A 17,191-nucleotide genomic window follows, 5' to 3' on the forward strand; every position below is an offset into this window, starting at 1 on the left:
AAGGAAACAGTTTTCTGGGATGCTAAAAATGTTCTATATCTGGTAGGTGGTAATGTGGGTGCAACTGGATATTAAAATTCCTTAAGTCTCATCAATAAGACTTGTGTTCTTAATACTAATTATACCTCAATTTTAAAAAAGTATTTTTAAACCAAAATTAAAAAACCTTACAGGATGCAGCTAAAGCAATATTGAGAGGGAAAGGAATAGCCTTAGGCAGTTTTATTTTGATAGAAGTCTGAAAAGACTAAAAATTAAAGAAGCATGTAACCTGAAGTTATAAAAAGAAACACAGAACAAATTCACACAAAGATGAAAGAGCTAAGACAGATACAATGGAGCTCTAACCCTAGGATTTTTCATCCACCTCTAGGAGACTGCTGACCCCCACAACCATTTTTCTTCTTATCTACACAATTCTGCGCTAATTCTCGCCTCTTCCTTCTTGCCACCCCAGATCTCACCCCAATCTCAAATTTCCTTTCCCTATCTCCTCACTCTGGCTGTAGAAATTGGAGAATTGGTCAAGGGCATCACAGAATTCTGTGGGAAGGCACTTTCTGGGATGGTACAGGTAGCAGAGTGGGGACACCGGCCAGCAGCGTGGTGACAGGACCAGTATAGAAACTGTTGGACTTGGATCTTCAACAAATAGTTCTTTCTCAGTCTCTTCTTCCTCCTCTTCGTCCTGAGAGAGAGAAGGATTTCAAAGGCCCTTGGGCTCCCTTCTTTGGTCTAGTCTTCTCCTGCTCTCCTGTTCTCCCACTTATTTCCCTTGTTCTTACCTCTTCTTCTTCCAGACCTGGCTCCTCCTCATCCTCCTGCTCCAAGAGCAGCTTGTCAAGCCGCTGGAGCTGGTAGACGTGGAACTGGCGCTGCAGCTCCTCGGAGGTGCTCAGGCTCCGCAACATCTGCTGGGGGAGGCGGTTGGGAAAGCAGAGGCCGATCTGCTCCAGCACAGCCCCCTCCAGCCAGCTCGTGCCCAAGCTCAAGAGACGGTCCGCCATGTAGTGTCTGCAGCACACACAGCCCGGGCCAAGTCTCAGTGTGGGCACTCAGCTCTTCACTCCCTCTGCTGCAGCCTGCCTGAGTCTCAGGCCCTACCTCACTTCTTCCTTCCCTCTCCTTTCCACCACTGCCACAGCCACAGTAGTCTCTCCTCCCGTGCCCCTCCCTCTTCTTCCCTCTAAGACCCAAATCTTCCCCATTAGACTCTTGGCTTCCCATCCTCTCTCTCCAGACCTGCACTCACTGGTAGAAGTGCTCAAAAGTGGTGGCCAGCTCCAGGCCAGACAGGACCATGATGGGCTCCAAATGCCGCTGAAGCCGCCCCAGCATTTCCACGCCAGGGGCTCCACCAATCAGGCCACCCTGGATCTGTTGATCGATATGCCTGGCAAACTGCTCACTTATCTGGGGGCAATGGAAAGGGCACTGGCAAACCATTAATGGGAATGGATGGAGTAGGAGAGTAGGGAGGGGAGGGCAAAGGGCAAAGCAGAAAGAGCTGAGCACTGAACATGAGCTTGACAGGGAAGCCGGCAGGACTCACGTGAGCAGCAGTGAGGAAGGACTGCTGCAGGAGGGCGCCTGAAAAACCATTGCGCAGAGCCAGCGTGAAGGCTGCCCGAGGCCCAAAGAGCTCTGAGCCCGCTCTCTGCAAGTGCTCATAGAGTTTACAGTAGCGAGGCACAAAGTCTGGGGTTCTCCAGGCTGCAGTCAGGAAGCGGTTGACCTGAGGAGAAAGGAAAAATACAAAGCAGTCCCAGGATGTGGACATTCCAGCAGCCCGCCCCCTCCTCAGACTTCAGCTCCTTCTGCCCACCTGCTCCTGCACCACACTCAGCCAGCACTGGGTTATGTTCCTCAGGCTGCTGCTTGGCAGCACTGGTGAAGGCTCGGGGCTCCGATCCCGACCATTACTGTTCTTGCTGACTGTGGAGACAGAGGGCAAAGGAAGGGGCTTCATCTCACCCGGCAGGGAGTCCAGGGACCTTGGGGAATGACCCCAAGAAGGCCCACAGCAAAGCAGTAAGAAGAGAAAGACCCAGGAGGGGAGGAGCCAGATATCACCACTGCCCAGATCCTCAGCTCAACCAGCCAAAGCCAGGACACCTACAAGGCCGAGTGGGTGGTTCAGGAGAAGGCCCAGGAGGCGGCTCCACATGTACCAGCAAGTGGCACAGGCGACGAACTCGAGAGGCAAAGGATGCTGCTCGACTCAGGGGGTTCCGAGAGCTCTCCCTCTGTTCTAAGTACTGATCCAGCAGCCATCCCAGGGAGCTCACACCTTCTGCATCTGAAAGACAGGTTAGGAACAAGCCTCCGTGGAAAATGGGAACAGGACAGGCCGGGAGGAGGAGAGACAAGAACAACTGTACAAAAAGGTTTTGGGGACACCAGGGCCCGTGTCCGACCCTCACAAAGGCTGGTTTCAGCCAGAGTCTGGGGATATGGCAACAAGTCAGAGGGGCAGAAGGGAAGAGTGAAATGCCAGTGAGTGCCTGGGGCAGAAGGGAGGGGAGCACTGAGGTGATGGGCCTTTAGGGATAAAGAGAGGAATTAAGAGAACCAACAACATTAACTCAGGTGACCCCTGGGAATAAGCACAAGGAGCAGGTTAGGGCCTCCCTGGTGGCACAAAGGATTGGGACGCAACCTAGGAAGCTTTCCGCAGTCACTACCCACATGGCGCAGCAGACCTCTCCTGACTTGCCCGCTACTCCCCTCAGCAGTGTATTTCAGTCACTCTGCCTGTTCTGCTCCCCACTCTGTCTCTGGTGAATCCTCTCACCCCCCACACCTCTGGCCTGTACCCCCGTTCTTATATGCATAAATAAATAAATAAATCTTTTTTTAAAAAAAGATTTATTTATTTATTTATACAAGCACTGGGTACAGTCAGAGGTGCAGAAGGGTGAGAGAATTCACCAGAGCCAGAGCGGAGAGTAGAACAGGCAGACTGACGAAGTGCACTGCTGACGGGAGCAGCGGGTGGCAGGAGAGGTCTGCGCGCCATGTGGGACCCTCGCCCGGTGGCTGGGGATCGAACAGGCTCTGCAGAGGCTGCGGGCAGCTTCGCAACCCAGCGCTCAACCGCTGCGCCACCAGGGAGACCCAATAAATAAATCTTTAAAAAACAAAAACAAAAACAAGGAGCAGGTTAGTGGGGCGAGGTCGGGACTGTTACCGGGGGAGGTGATGTTCTGCACCAGGGGGCTGACCAGGGCCTCCCAGCAGGTCTTGCCCAGTGCTTGCGCCGCCTCGTCATCAGGGAGGAAGCGATCAGCAAAATTCTGCTCGTGGCGCAAAACCCTGTTCAGCCTAGGAAGACACAGTGTACCATCAAGGATTAGAGGCACAGATTTCCCAGAGGCTTCCACTCAAGTACAGTCGGCTCCCCATCACCATGCGTGGTCCCTTCCCCAGCTCTCCCTATCTGCACCTACATTCATTTTCCCCTGGTGCCCTACCTGGGCTTTGCCTTTCAGAAGCACAGAACCACCTACTTCTTAACAATGTCCTGCTCCCTTAGCCACCTTCCTTCCTCCTGCAAGGCTGCCCAGCTCCTGCCCACCCACCTGGGACAGAGCTGAAGGAGGCGCCTGCGGTCCTCGGCTATGTCCCGGCTCCAGGCCTGTGCCCGGATTGTGTAGAAGAGACATGTACGGCGACACAGCTGCTCCCGAAATAGTGGCCAGAAAGTGGGCTTGGGCCCCAGGACCTCCACACCCCGAACCCGGGTATCGATGCCACCCTGTAACACACAGATATATCTGTCACCTAAGCCACCCAGACACCAAGCACTACCAAAACCAAGTCTTGCGCCCGGAGTTCCCTAGAGCCACTCAAGACATCCCCAAGCTCTGCACCTAACAGGCTTCTTGGTCTTTTCTCAAGCAGACCAAGGCAAAACCATGGCTAGAGGCTGTCCCCGCAAGAGTTACAGAACTTAGCCACTCGAGCCCTACGCGACCTCCAGCCCCCACTCATCCCCCACTCCACCTGCTGGCAGCGCTTTATGCGGATCTGGATGATCGGCCAGAAGCGGTTCAGATTCTCCAAGAGGATCACCCGGCTGGCGGAGGGCATCACGTTGACCTGCAGAACAGGGGAGAAGAGGCAGAGGGACAGTTGTAACCTCCAGAAGTACAGTTGCAAAAACCTTTGACAGGCCTCCCTGGTGGCGCAAGGACTTAAGACACAGCACTATGAAGCTACTGCAGCCACTGCAGCACGAGTTCAATCCCCGGCCAGGGAGGTGACCCACATGGTGAAGCAGACTTCTCCTGACTCCCCCGCTGCTCCCCTCAGCTGTGTTTTTCTGTCAGTCTGCCTATTTCTGTTCCCCACTCCATCTCTGGTGAATCCTCTGCCACACCTCTGGCCTGTGCCCCAGGTCTTCAATGCATAAATAAATCAATCCTAAAAATAAAAAAAAAACCTCTGATGGTAAAACTAAGCCCGTGATGGTTCCCTCGTGTATGCCCTTCACAGCCTCCTACGCTGAGCGCAGGGGTCTATGTGGGCCCACCTCCCTAATTCTACTCTTTCTACTCAAGGGAATGCCTGCTGAGGGGGGAGGGGGAAGGACTCCCCAGGGACTAGGTCCTTCTGATAAGGAAGGACCTGGGACAAACTGGACGAGAAGGGCAAGGAGCATGTCCCCGGGCTCAGGGAGGGAGGGCACATCTTAACTCCAGACATGGAAGCAGGTCACTGTGGGAGCCTGTTCGTTGTACAAAATGGCTTTGAGCTCACCGTGTTGAGCTCAGTGCTGATGCAGCTGGCGCTGTCACCGCCAAACACCACCACCCTGGCCGGCATGTAACTTGAGTCCTCACTGGCCACCAGCAAGGTCAGCTGCCTGCGAGAGGAAGAACCAATCACTCAGGATAGGGGCTCTGGCCTTGTTCAAAGCAACTTCCATCCCAGTTCCTCTCCGGACCCTGTCCCTGTGCTGGCTCCTGAAGTGTCAATCTTCCCCAGCCCCTCTGCGTTTCCCTTTGTCTTCCCCAGTGATTTCATTTAAACACAGGGTTTCAACCAAGTATTGATATCCTAGTAACTCCAATTAGAGTATGGAGTTGGATACCCTCAACCATCAACTGCTCTGCCGAGCTTTCATGCTCTGTACTCCTAACATTTCCGTGTCCTGCCCCACAGGCACCTCAGCATCAACATGGCCAAATGGAATGACCATCGGTCCACAGAAACCTGCTCCTCTTCCTATCTCTCTCTCCTGGGAAACACCAGAATGCTCACTGTCACTGTGACTTCCTCTCATGGCTTCCCTCATCCAGTCAAGAGTGGGGTCCTATGGACCCAACCTCCCAGGGGAATTTTAAAATCTCCCAGTCCACTGTCTCTTCACTGTCTGTCCCCATTCCCTTGACCTAACTGAGGACATTATGGTCATCATTTCCTAACTAGACCCCTGCATATACCTTCTAACTCTCTCTCCTGGCCTCTGACTCAAACACCCATGATTGCAGAGCACTCTAAATAAAAAATGTAGCTTTGGGCCTCCCCGGTGGCACAGCGGTTGAGTACTGGGTTGCGAAGCTGCCCGCAGCCTCTGAAGCACCGGTTCGATCCCTGGCTACCGGGCAAGGGTCCACATGGTGGTGCGCAGACCTCTCCTGCTGCGCCCGCTGCTCCCCTCAGCAGTGTACTTCGTCAGTCTGCCTGTTCTGTTCCCTGCTCTGGGTCTGGTGAATTCTCTCACCCTCCCGTGCTTCTGACTGTACCCAGTGCTTGTATAAATAAATAAATAAACCTTTAAAAGAAAAAAAAAAAATCTAGCTTTGTCTCTTCCCTTCTTAAGATCCTTCAAGGGTTCCCCAAGTTTTGAAACAAAGCTCAAATGTCTTAGCTTACAAAACTGTGTGTGATCTGGCTCTGCCTACTTGTCTGGCCCCTGAAGACAGGTACCATATGTCTTGTCCTTGTAGCACCAGTCCCTTGCACGGTGCCTGGCCCAGAGTATACCTTAAATAAATGGCCCCAGGAGGAGTGGCTAAGTGAGTTGCTGATCTCCCTCAACACCAGGCACAGGGAGGGACATCTGTACCTGCGTGGGGAGCACGTCCTCAGGCTCAGGGAGCGAGGGGACGTCTGTACTTAGCACAGGGAAAACAGGTCAATGTGTCTGTTCACTGCACAAAAAAGGTTTGAGTGTGTCCCTCAGACACAAGGGTGCCAGGAGGGAGGGAACTGTGCATATGTGGGCACTTGGGGATGTACACTAGGGCATGTCAGAACAGTCACACCTGTGTGAGTATGTGCATGTGTATCGGTGTGTTCATACCTAACCAGAACACCACGGTGCATGTGCAAGGTGATGTAGTGGGAGCCGGTGCTGCCGTTGGACTCCCAGTAGGTTTTGGGGTTGCGGTCCGTCAGCTTGCTGGCCCGGTGGGGGTTGGAGGACACCTCCACCTTCTCCCAGCACTTGTCCTCCTTCACTTCCACACTGGAGCCTGGGGGCAGGTGGGAAGGGGGTGGGCTCACAGCCTGGCGGGTTGAGAGAAGAAAGGGAAGGGACGAGGGAGCAGGCAGGGAAGGGGCGAACGGTGCTGGGGTGGGTGTCGGGAGAAGCAGAGGGGCGCACGAACCCTGGCACAGGTGCCTGAGGAACACGTCAAAGAAGGGGATGTTGATGGGTCGGTGGGTTCGTCTGTGGTCTTCGATCTGGCCCAGCACCATCTGCAGTCGCGACAGAGAGAGAAGGGGGCAAGGAGGAGGAGAAAGACACGGAAATGGGTATGGAGAAAAAGTCAAGAGCAGCAGAATACCCGATCCCTTTCCTCCTAATTTTAGGTAGAAGTGGTAAGGACTGTGAGGTAAGGACTGGGGAACGAGTACCCCAGGTTTGCTACTATTCGTGCCATGCAGGGATACTAAACAGGATACACAATGAATCCCAATCTCCTGCTTTGGGGGTACAGTCTCTCCCAGCTGCAGACACCCCGCCTCACCTGAATGCAGCCAGCCAGGATGCTGGAGGTGAGGTTACTACAGAGCCGGGCGTGTTTTTCACACTCTATCACAAGGTCCCGAAGCTCACAGGCCAGTAGCAGCTGAGCAGAGTGCTTGTCCAGGACTTTGGAGAGGGCCTCTTTGGCTCCCAGGCAGCACAGCACCACCGCGTAGTCCTTGTGCTTTGAGGCCAGGCGATGCAGGAAGCAGAGCAGCTCCTGAACAATCTGAACCCAAAGCAAAGACTTGAATAGATAGGAAGGGGGGAGCAGGCCACGGAGGGGTGAGGGGTGGGTTTTGTAACGGGAAAGTGGGGTTAAGGCTCTGGAGACACTTGGAGCCAGGGAAAGGAGAGTACCAAAGACAGGTTGGAACAGAATATTGGGGTGCTGGAACCCCCAGAGCAAGAAGGCAGGAGCAGAGCTTCCCAGGCTTCTTTCTACAGGGCCCACTATCTCAAGAGCCAATGCAGGTGCCTGAACCTTGCTCCATGACTCGCAAATCCTGACAAGAAGAGAGCGCGTTTGGATGGGTGCAGACAGGCTTCTCCTAAAGCCAGAATCTAAAATCCAGGTGCAGCCAAAAGGTTTATACTTCAAAGACCCTAATCTGGAGACTCTTAGATGACATTAGCCTTCTCTTTCCTACCTGCCCCTTCCAGGGTGCAGACCCATCCAGAAAGGCTATGCTGTGTGCGCCAGGGCCTCACAAGGTAGCCGGTGCCCCAGAGGCTCCCGTCCCTCCTTCCCCACCCTGCCACGGTTCTGGTACCTCAGAGTCACTGCTGGGGCCACTCAGGCAGTTGAGGCAGGGCTCCAAGACCTCATGCCAGGGGAGGACCACTGCCTCGGGGTGCTCCAGCAGCCGGGTCATGACCCTGAGTGAAGGGATGGAAACAAGTGAGGTCCTTGCACCTGCCAGCTCCCCTCACCCCCTCATGCACCAGCCCCACAGGCCCTGCCTGGCTCACCTCAGGGCGGTCAGCAGCACAGTTTTGTTGGGCCCAGGGGCATCCAGAGTTCGCAACAACAGGAGGAAGGGCTGGGTCTCCTGCTGGAGGCGCTTGAGGAGGGGCCTCACTGCGCCCCCAGGGCCACCCTCCCGGCACAGCTGGCGCTCCAAGTCCAGGAGGAGTTCTGCGGATGGGCCCCCCACCAGGGATCGGATCAACAGCTCAGGGGACCCATCCTGGCCCTGGGCGCCGGGGGTCTCCAGTGCTGCTGCCCAGACACACCAGAGGGAAAAAACCGTGTACATAATATACAGCCATACAAACCTTTTGATATTAAATGTTAGCTATTTTGTTACATAAGCAAAACACATTAGGTTTATAACCACACCCTGCCCTACCTAGCTGGTGGCTTTAGATATACAGATCAAGAGACACCTAGTGATCATTTCAATATCCCCCCATACTTCTGTGTTTTCACTTATTTCTTAAATACAAGCAGTTTCTTCCCCATGACATCAATATTTCATGTTTTGAGTCACAAACTTTCTACGGAAGTTACGATTCCTGCAAAGAAAGCCTCTTCGCAAGTCATTTCAACCAACCTTCCGTTGTCCACTAAGACAAATCCCGCCCAGACAGATGTGAATCCTCGGATGTTTAAACCATTCAGAGCAGGCAATTTCCTTGTACTTACTTAAAGTCCCCCTCTCCTCTAGGCCAGGAAGAACCTAGCTTGAACACCAAAACCCTCACTTATTTCCTAAAGATTCACAGCTTTCCATTAATGCTAGGTGCTCAGGATGTCAAGATTAGCCTTCCTGACCACAGCTGCCACTGTCCATTCCTCAGCAGGCGCACCCCCTCCACATGGTACCTGCATGCTCGGGACTGTTCGGTGGCTCCGAGTAGCGATTGAGCAGCATCATGAGGATGGTGCGTGTGGTGGGCATGGGCTCTGTCCCCGGCGTGATACCCGAGTGCCTAAATAAGGTGTCTCTCAGCTCTCGGGTGACGATCTGGTCTCCCAGAGTGTGATGGTTGCACAAAAGCAGGTTGAGCAGGAGCAGGCCATTTCTTACGGCAGAGGAGCACCTGGGGGGAAGAAGGAAGCAGGAAGAAATTCAAAGAGAGTGAATGCAAGTGACATAAGAAGCAGTATAGAGGGGCGTGCCCAGCAGCTGGGGAGGAGTGGCCCCTCCAAGGCCAGGACATCGGGCCCCTGACCTTAGGTCACTCTTCCTAAACCCAGGAAGAGAGGTCAGGGTATCTTTGTCCTCTTTGGGAATCTTCCAATTACTTGGCCTCTCTTCCAAAAACAGTCAGAGCAGGCCACCAATGTTTCATTCAAAGGTAAAACGAGATGGGAATTTCTGTGAGGCACAGGAAACAAAGGGTAGAGGAGTTGCAGGGCTTGGGGTTTAGCAGGAGGTTGATGTTTGGAGGGGGAGGCCCTGACCCCTCAGTGTTCAGCATCAGGACCACGGCAGCCGGGACAGTAAGCAACAGGCTCTCAGAGCCCGGGCGGGTGGCTGAGTCAATGCTGGCGAAGATCTCCCTGGTCATCTGGGCATCAAACAAAGGGTGGATAGACTCTCGGCCAGTAACAAAAGTGGAGATCTCCGAGGAGCTGGCGATGGCCAGCATCTTCAGTGCCTGCAAGAGAGATGTGGAAGCAGAATTAGGAATGGGCAGAGGAAGGGAAGAGCCAGGTCATCATTCTGGACCTCAAACTTTAGGGCAGCTGACTTGTTTGCAAATAAGAGCAGAGGCAGACGAAAGAGGTATCACATGTAAAAAGGCTATCACATGTAGGAACAAAACAGGGACAAAGAAAGTCTACAGTTGCATGTAAAATCAGCCTGCAACTCTTCTCTGCCAGCACCCAGGCTAACCACCCTCCTGCAACTACCCCTCGGGACAGCGGAATAGAATTGCCTTCAATGGCGCTCCTTAAAGTTCCTTTCTGCCTCACTAAGCCACACTTCCCACTGCAAACCTCTCTTCCCTTGATTTCCTTCTTGCATCCTCTGAGTTGTCAACCTCTCTGGAGTTCCTCTGCTCAGTCCTTCAACAAGGAAGTGCCTTGTTCCCTTCTCTCTTCACTCTGCACTCCCTCCCCTGATCACCTCCTCCACTCCCATAGCTTCAATAACTACCTAGACGCCAACATTCCCAAACCTACGTCCATCCGAAGCCAGTATCCAGCTCTCCTCACAGGCAGAGTGACTGGAATTAAAGGGGGCTAAAAAGCTTGTAATGTGCAAATTTGTTTGTTGGTACTAGAGAGAAAATTAAATTAAGAGGAACACTATCTCATCATAGTGGAGAGTGTCTCTCCTAAAGAAAGGGGTGACTTTTGAGAAGAAACCCTCCAGGGCTTAAGTAAATTAGAAGTAATTTTCAGGAAACCCCCCCCTTATATGGCCTGGAGCCTTCAAGAAAAATCCTACCTCTTAATGAGGCTTTCTCCCTTTGGTTTCCCCACTATCCCCCAATCATCTGGATTTTGTAGACTTTGAAAAAATACAATTTTGTTGCAGGGCAAGAATGTAAAAGGACAAGGGAATTCTTAGACTGTGACTGCTTAGCTGCTCTGGTGGGAGCAGCATCTAGTTGGTCCCATGAAGGGAGTCTCCTGGCCTCTCCCTGGAACAGCGTGCTCTAACAGGACACATGTCCAATGCCTGCCGCTGCATTATACTATTGGAATTCATTCTCTAACTGCTCTGGATGAGGCCTACCTGGCCCCTCAGCAACCCCCAGGCTCTACAGAACACACCCTGTCCATGGCTCCCAGCAACCAATGCTTCAGTCTGGAGTAGTTAGGAGGCCAGGTCTTCTGTGAACTCGGCCCCCTCCAACCCTCCACTTCTCTATTCTCTGACCCAGGATGGCAAAGCAATAACAACGATGACTGCTTTACCCAAATACGGTGAGGGGGTATTTTTCATGTAAGGGTATCTCTCAGATCAAATGGTAAAGAAATACTTTGTCACATCTAGAAAATCAGTCTTTAACCAAATACCTAATTGTAACTGAAAAGTCATGGGAAAATTCAACATACCTCAAAACCCTCTTGACCTTCTTCCCATACCTCTTCCTTTGCCAACATTCCACTTAGTAAATGGCCACCTCATCTACTCTGCTGCTCAATTTTAGACCCAGGAGTCATTCTTGAAAACATCCTTCTCCCTTTCTCTCAATACGCATTCACTCTCCAAGACTGTCTAGATGGAACTCTTAAATCCATCAGCATCTCTGTGCCCCAACATCTCCTCTCTGGTCTAAATTACTACAGTACCTCTTCAAAATCAGCAGTTCTCAACCTGCCCATCTCACTCATCACTTTCCATCCCCCCTAAGGCCCAGTCTACTCACCGCCAGCCCTGCCTGCTGCACCAAGACAGAAGTCTTATATTCTTGCATGCAAACCAGCACAGCATAGATGCCACCTTCCCTGGCAAAGAGGGGGCGCCACTCATGCTTGGTCATGAGCAAGTAGAGGAGGCGTAGAGCCAGCACCACCACCATCTTCTCTCCCACCTGGTTTGTCAGCAGCTCCACCAGCATCTTCACTAGCTTCTCTCTGAGACAGAGAACAGACATTGGGGTATCCCAACCCAAGAGGTATGCCTGACTACCTGCTCAACCTTATGAGTCAAGATCTAATCTGTCACCCCCCACCACTCCTATCCAATCTGTTGCCTGCCTTAGTCTCATTCCTGATCCCCCTCCTCTGCAGTTGAACTGTCTCTGGCTCTCACCTCATAGAGGAAGCAAATCTATAATTCAATGTAATTCTAATCAAAGTGCCTAAAAAGTTAGGGGGAAAAAAAATAACAGGCAGATTCCAGCACAGGAAGAAAAACAGGCAAGAAGAGGCATGAAGTGTTTGGGAAAAAATAATGGTAGACTTGCCTATTATCTATCAAAATGTAACCTTATAATAATCAATCTCTGGAAATGATAGCGTGTATCCAACAGAACAATAGATGGCTGGAGAGATGAGAGCAGAGTCCTAGACAGTGAGGACAGGCCAGACCTAGAGACACCTGGCCACCCATCTGAAAAATTTTAGGCTGAAGCTCTGCTTCACTCCATTTGTAAAACTACACTGCAAGCAGATCCTAAAATAAATGTAAAATAAATCACAGATATTTTTAGAAAACATAGGGAAACCTTTTCCTATTCATACTTTTAAAAAATATATGGGAGATGCTTTAATAACCCAGTAATAGGGCAGACCCTTTTTAAGCTGGAAGTCATAAAAAAGTTAAAAAATACAGGAACATAAAAATCTAAACCTTTAGTGCCACAAGACACTACAGACAGAGCTAAGAGATCAGCAATGTGGGCTAGAAGAAGGTTCAGTGGAATGTTGGTCTGAAGCACCAATATCAAAAATGCCTATAAATCAATATGAAAAAGACAAAGACTCCCCATAAGAAAAAGGCCAAAAGAATAGAATATTTATAGAGGAGACACAACAAATGCACACAAGCATGCCTAACTTCATTAGAAATTAAAACAAGGAGATACCCATGATTTTAAATTTTGCCAATTTGATAGCATTTGAAAATGCTGATATCTGGTGTTGCCAGATGTGAGGGCAACAGCTCCACAGGAACACTGTATTTGAACTCGGATATAATGATACCGCAGGGAAAATAGTGAGGCACTTCTAAGCGGACACACATGGAAGTCTTCTAAGACATACTGGAGTGTGGGGGAAACACTGCAGAAACACGTAGGGTGTGATGACATATACTAAAGCAGAAACTCAGAAAATGTTTTAGTTCCAAAGACACCAGCAATGTAAGGCTATAGAAGGTAGGAAGGACACGCTGGCCCGATAGCGACAACTGTTCTTTCACAGTCTTCAGCTCTTCTGAAAAGAGACTGTATTTGTTCATTTATGTAACTAGGAAGTGTTGGGGGTTTTTTAATAGAAAGAAAGGAAGGAGGGATAAAAAAGAAGGGGGAAAAGCAAGAAAATAGCACTCATGTGCTAGAACCAAAAGGACCCAGATGTGAACCCTTAGCTCTGCTGTAAACTCAGCAACTGACTGAATTCTCTAAACCTCAGTTTCCTCACCCATACAACTCTCTAAGAAGAGTTATCAACTCCTCCTTGGGTGATAGGAGGATTTAATGAGAGCGTGCGAGTGAAACTTTAAGCACAGCACCTGCAGAGAATAAGGGCTTCAAGAACATTAGTCATTTGAATATTCTGTCCTGTATCACTGCTCCCATTTCTCCCCTCGGCTTCCTAATTCTTGACCTCACAGCTCCTCCTTCCCTACCACCATCTTCCTCTGCTGACCGCTTACACCAAAATGTCTTCCCTCCCTCCATGCTAACCTCAGGGATCTGTCAGGATGAACCAGAGGATGGTCCTGCTCAGTGACCTCCTCCACAGCCTGAGAGAGGGCACAGAGCCCTGACAGCTGCAGGTTTGTGTCCAAGCTGGATATCTGCACGGTGGCCACGACCGCTGCCACATGCTGATCCAGGATGCTGCGTGGACCAGGCCCCCGCAAGCTTCTGGCCATCTCTGAAATTGGTGAGGGAAAGGCAGTGGCTTAAAAGAAATTGTGGCACCTCCAAGTTGGAAATCTCTAAAGCTCAAGCTAAGCGTCAGTTATTGTACTGACATTTTAATACACGTTTCGTGCTAGATCTTGCATTTAAGGCCTTTCCAGTTCTGTGTGAGGAATTTTTTTTTTTATTTTTTTTTTTTAGAGGCATGCTTTATTTATTTGTTTGCTGGTTTTGTTTTGTTTTTGTTTTGTTTATACAAGCACTGGGTACAGTCAGAAGCGCGGGAGGGTGAGAGAATTCACCAGAGCCAGAGCGGGGAGCAGAGCAGGCAGAAGGACCGAAGTACACTGCTGAGGGGAGCAGCGGGCGGCAGGAGAGGTCTGCGCGCCATGTGGGACCCTCCTCCGGTGGCCGGGGAGCAGCCGGGGATCGAACCGGCGCCGCAGAGGCCGCGGGCAGCTTCGCAACCCAGCGCTCAACCGCTGCGCCACCGGGGAGGCCCCTGTGTGAGGAATTTAATGGTCAAACAATGAAGATGAAGATAACCCTGAAAACTGGAGTCTCTTTTTCTGGGGATACTGAAGGAAGGGTGCAGTTGCAGAGGTCAAGGTCAAAGGAAGATTGGAGGCATGCTTCCAAGCATTTCCCATGCAGATGTGACCTTTCTCCATGGTTTTCCCTCTACCCTGTCAGCCCACTTCTATGGGGACCATAGTTGTTCCAACTTTGACTCACCATTGGCTGCCTCCTTCATCTCAGGGGACAGAGCCATCCCCTCAGTCACAAGCAGCTGGTTAAACAGCTGGGAGTCACTCTGTGCCATGGGGGGCTCAGTCTTTCCCTTGGAAGGCTCTGCCTTAGGGGGCTCAGCCTTTGCTCTGGGACACTCAGTCTCTTCCTCTGAGAAGATGGTCTCCGACTTGGACTCCTCTTCTGGATCTGGGGTACAGGAGTGACTTTGTGAAGCAGACAAGCTGCTTAGTTCATCAGGTATCAGCCCATACTTGGTGTAGATCTGGGAGTTGAGCAGGTCGCTGAGAGTGGTGCCCTCAAACCGATTACTGAGAACTTGCAGCAGACCTTCAGCCATCTCTACAGGCACGGAGATGTCACCTAGAGCCTTTTCACTCAGGGCCTGTCAACAGGGATGAGCAGAAACCAAGGTCTCAGGGACAGGGAGGATGGCCACCTCCCACCATGCCATGCACACATTCCATGTACTAGCCCCTCACAGCATTTGTCTCTTCTCCCAGCAGGACCCCTCAATCTGTAACTTCCAGCTCCAGCCTCCTTCTAAGAAGTCCCCTATCTAGAACTCCAAAGGGAGAATCCTCTCTCTAACACCACTACAACACCTTCACCCCGCCCCCTGGCCCCCCAACCACGGTATCTCAGGCTTGTAATACCTCGTTCAGGTTCTCCCGAAGATTCTGGAAAATTGGCTGCTGCTCACATACATCCAACTTCTTGATGAAGAAGAGCAGCTCCCACCACTCAGCCTGGGTCAGGTATCCTAATTCCTCATTCTTCTGAGGTTCAGGCTGGAGATATGGCAAGGAGTAGAGCCCATCTGCAGGTTTCCAGTCCCAGGAGGGAAATGCTGAGGATACAAGCATGGGGTTTCAGCATCGACCTGGACTGGTCAGGAGTGTTTCATCCCAGTCACTGCTTCTCTGTTTAGAAACATGTTGTATGTGTTCTCTCCAAAGCTCACCTGTGCCCAACACAGAAGCCCCTCTCCCCTTTGTATCCCCAGAAGCTTCCTCGGGGCCCAGGATCTCCAGCATGTGCCAGTGCACCCAGTAGGTACGGCCCGTCGACTGCCAGAAGACCTGGCATGGAGGGAGGAAGAAAGAGGAAAGAATAATAGAGGGCTCAGCCCTCCACACCCTGGACTATGCAGGCCTTACAAGGACATGGTCGGGACCAGACCTGGATCACAGAGCCCAGGATGCACACCCCGCCTCTCATCTTCACCTGAACACTGATGACGCCTGCTCCAATGTCCCCTCCTAGTCAACTCCAGGGCTCGGGGGTGGAGGGGTCTCTGGATATACTAGTTCTGTTTCCTTGGGTGTGAGTATCTCCTTGATCTCACAGCCCACCAGATCATCTCAATCCCCCAAGTGGCACACCTTTTACCATTCCAACTCCCTTGGGGGTTTTCTCCTTGTCAGAGCCCCCTGAATGGCAAACCCACCTATGCCTGACCAAAAAAAGCCCCCGGAAGAAACCCCCGCCCCACCGCGCGGGCTCACCTGCACAGGGGGCACACCATTGTTGCTCTGCCGGAACTCGCCCTCATCTCTGGCACTGATCTCCTCATAATCATCCAGCATCCGCACTCGCATCCCTGGCTGCAGCGTCTGCTGCACGTACTCACCATAGCCACTGCGGCTAGAGAATTCAGAGCGCTGGCGGAAGGCCCGCCCTGTCCGTCTTGGGGTGGCAGTGATGGTGGGGAGCAAAAGGCTGGGGCCTGAAATGCAGGGCTGAAAGATGGACCGAGTAGGCCTAGGCGGCGACGTGCCGTGTTCGCTGAGGTTCCGGGCCCAGCCCAAGCTCCGCACCAGCTCTGAGATGAGGCTGCCCACAGCCATACTGAACTCCAGCTCCCTCTGGCTCCGGCTTTTCTCCCGGCCCGGCTCCTCCCTTGGGAACCAGGAGCCTTGGTCTCCAGCTCCTGGTTCTGGGCTGTTATTCAGCTGATCCAGCAGGGAAGTGACACATAGGTAGCGTTTCACCAGGGAGAAGAGCAGTTTTCCTGGAATCTGTAGGACACAGTCCTCAGTGTAGGTTCATCCTCTCCCAGCTTCGGCCCCTCTCTCTTTTCCCCTGAATATCATCCTCCACAGAAGAATATAAGGGCCTCAACCCCAGACCTGTAGTTTTCAAACTGATTTATGTCAGAAACACATCAAAATATCTTAAAAACACAGATTCCTGGGTTCTATCTCACAAATTCTCAGTGAGGAGGGGGCACGAACCTCCATTTAACCAGGTGGCTCTGGTGCTGATGCACAGTCCTGAACCACATTTTTGGAAATGATGCCCTACACCTTGCACACATTTCCCCCACAGATGCCAGAGTACCTGCGGCAGATGAATGCCCTCAAAGGCCATGCAGTGTTCCTCAGAGGACGTGGTCTCTGCAAACAGCTCCAGCAAAGTGTAGCGGCTGTCAAAATCCATGTGCTGCTCGATGCCATCTTGCTGGCTCAGTGACAGAAGGACGTGAGCCCGACTCCCTGTAATCCACACCCAATCCAAATCCTCTCGCAATCTCAATACTTTCCCCTGCCTTTCTCAGACTCTCTGTTCTGCCTCTGAGGCTTTCCAGCTTCTTTGTGAGTGAGATCGGGTAAGCTATACACACATATACACTTCGCTGGGTAACTTGATACATATAACTGATACATGTATTGCATGCTGTACAACTTAGCTTACTGTTACATACTATCTTGCATTTTTTGCAAAATGCAACCAGTAAATCCCAAACTACGATTTAAAAAGACAAACAAACCTACCCCATTCTCTTCTCTGCTACTGTACTGAGAATGGACAAATAAACCGGGTACTACCATTTTACGTTTATATACCTGCAATAGTTTCTTAACCTACTGTTTTGCCTTCGTAATGAATTGATAGTCACAAAAAATACTAGATGTTCTTACAGGGCTGGGAAATCCTTCCTCATCCTGATCTTACTCCTCATGG

The 17,191-nt window shown here is 51.4% G+C and overlaps 1 protein-coding gene across 1 annotated transcript in view; it reads right to left on the reverse strand.

The window, feature by feature from the left end:
- Nucleotides 1-17,191, reverse strand: part of CUL9 (cullin 9) — a gene marked incomplete at its 3' end in the record, with an annotated part of 32,314 nt that overhangs the window by 14,473 nt on the left and 650 nt on the right. The window contains exons 2-25 of the mRNA XM_084228226.1: nucleotides 16,568-16,722; nucleotides 15,733-16,245; nucleotides 15,189-15,306; nucleotides 14,881-15,074; nucleotides 14,210-14,609; nucleotides 13,295-13,487; nucleotides 11,312-11,519; nucleotides 9,390-9,586; nucleotides 8,808-9,025; nucleotides 7,952-8,198; nucleotides 7,753-7,858; nucleotides 6,981-7,208; nucleotides 6,618-6,708; nucleotides 6,311-6,482; nucleotides 4,762-4,867; nucleotides 4,006-4,101; nucleotides 3,582-3,757; nucleotides 3,191-3,324; nucleotides 2,120-2,299; nucleotides 1,826-1,935; nucleotides 1,553-1,735; nucleotides 1,253-1,413; nucleotides 786-1,014; nucleotides 499-688 (exon numbers count right to left, since the gene is read on the reverse strand). Of these exons, the coding sequence (XP_084084352.1) occupies nucleotides 499-688; nucleotides 786-1,014; nucleotides 1,253-1,413; nucleotides 1,553-1,735; nucleotides 1,826-1,935; nucleotides 2,120-2,299; nucleotides 3,191-3,324; nucleotides 3,582-3,757; nucleotides 4,006-4,101; nucleotides 4,762-4,867; nucleotides 6,311-6,482; nucleotides 6,618-6,708; nucleotides 6,981-7,208; nucleotides 7,753-7,858; nucleotides 7,952-8,198; nucleotides 8,808-9,025; nucleotides 9,390-9,586; nucleotides 11,312-11,519; nucleotides 13,295-13,487; nucleotides 14,210-14,609; nucleotides 14,881-15,074; nucleotides 15,189-15,306; nucleotides 15,733-16,245; nucleotides 16,568-16,722 (4,605 nt within the window). The remainder of the gene's footprint in view (nucleotides 1-498; nucleotides 689-785; nucleotides 1,015-1,252; nucleotides 1,414-1,552; nucleotides 1,736-1,825; nucleotides 1,936-2,119; nucleotides 2,300-3,190; nucleotides 3,325-3,581; nucleotides 3,758-4,005; nucleotides 4,102-4,761; nucleotides 4,868-6,310; nucleotides 6,483-6,617; nucleotides 6,709-6,980; nucleotides 7,209-7,752; nucleotides 7,859-7,951; nucleotides 8,199-8,807; nucleotides 9,026-9,389; nucleotides 9,587-11,311; nucleotides 11,520-13,294; nucleotides 13,488-14,209; nucleotides 14,610-14,880; nucleotides 15,075-15,188; nucleotides 15,307-15,732; nucleotides 16,246-16,567; nucleotides 16,723-17,191) is intronic.

This window comes from Talpa europaea (genome assembly GCF_964194135.1).
Source record: "Talpa europaea genome assembly, chromosome: 2".
NCBI classification, from domain to species: domain Eukaryota; kingdom Metazoa; phylum Chordata; class Mammalia; order Eulipotyphla; family Talpidae; genus Talpa; species Talpa europaea.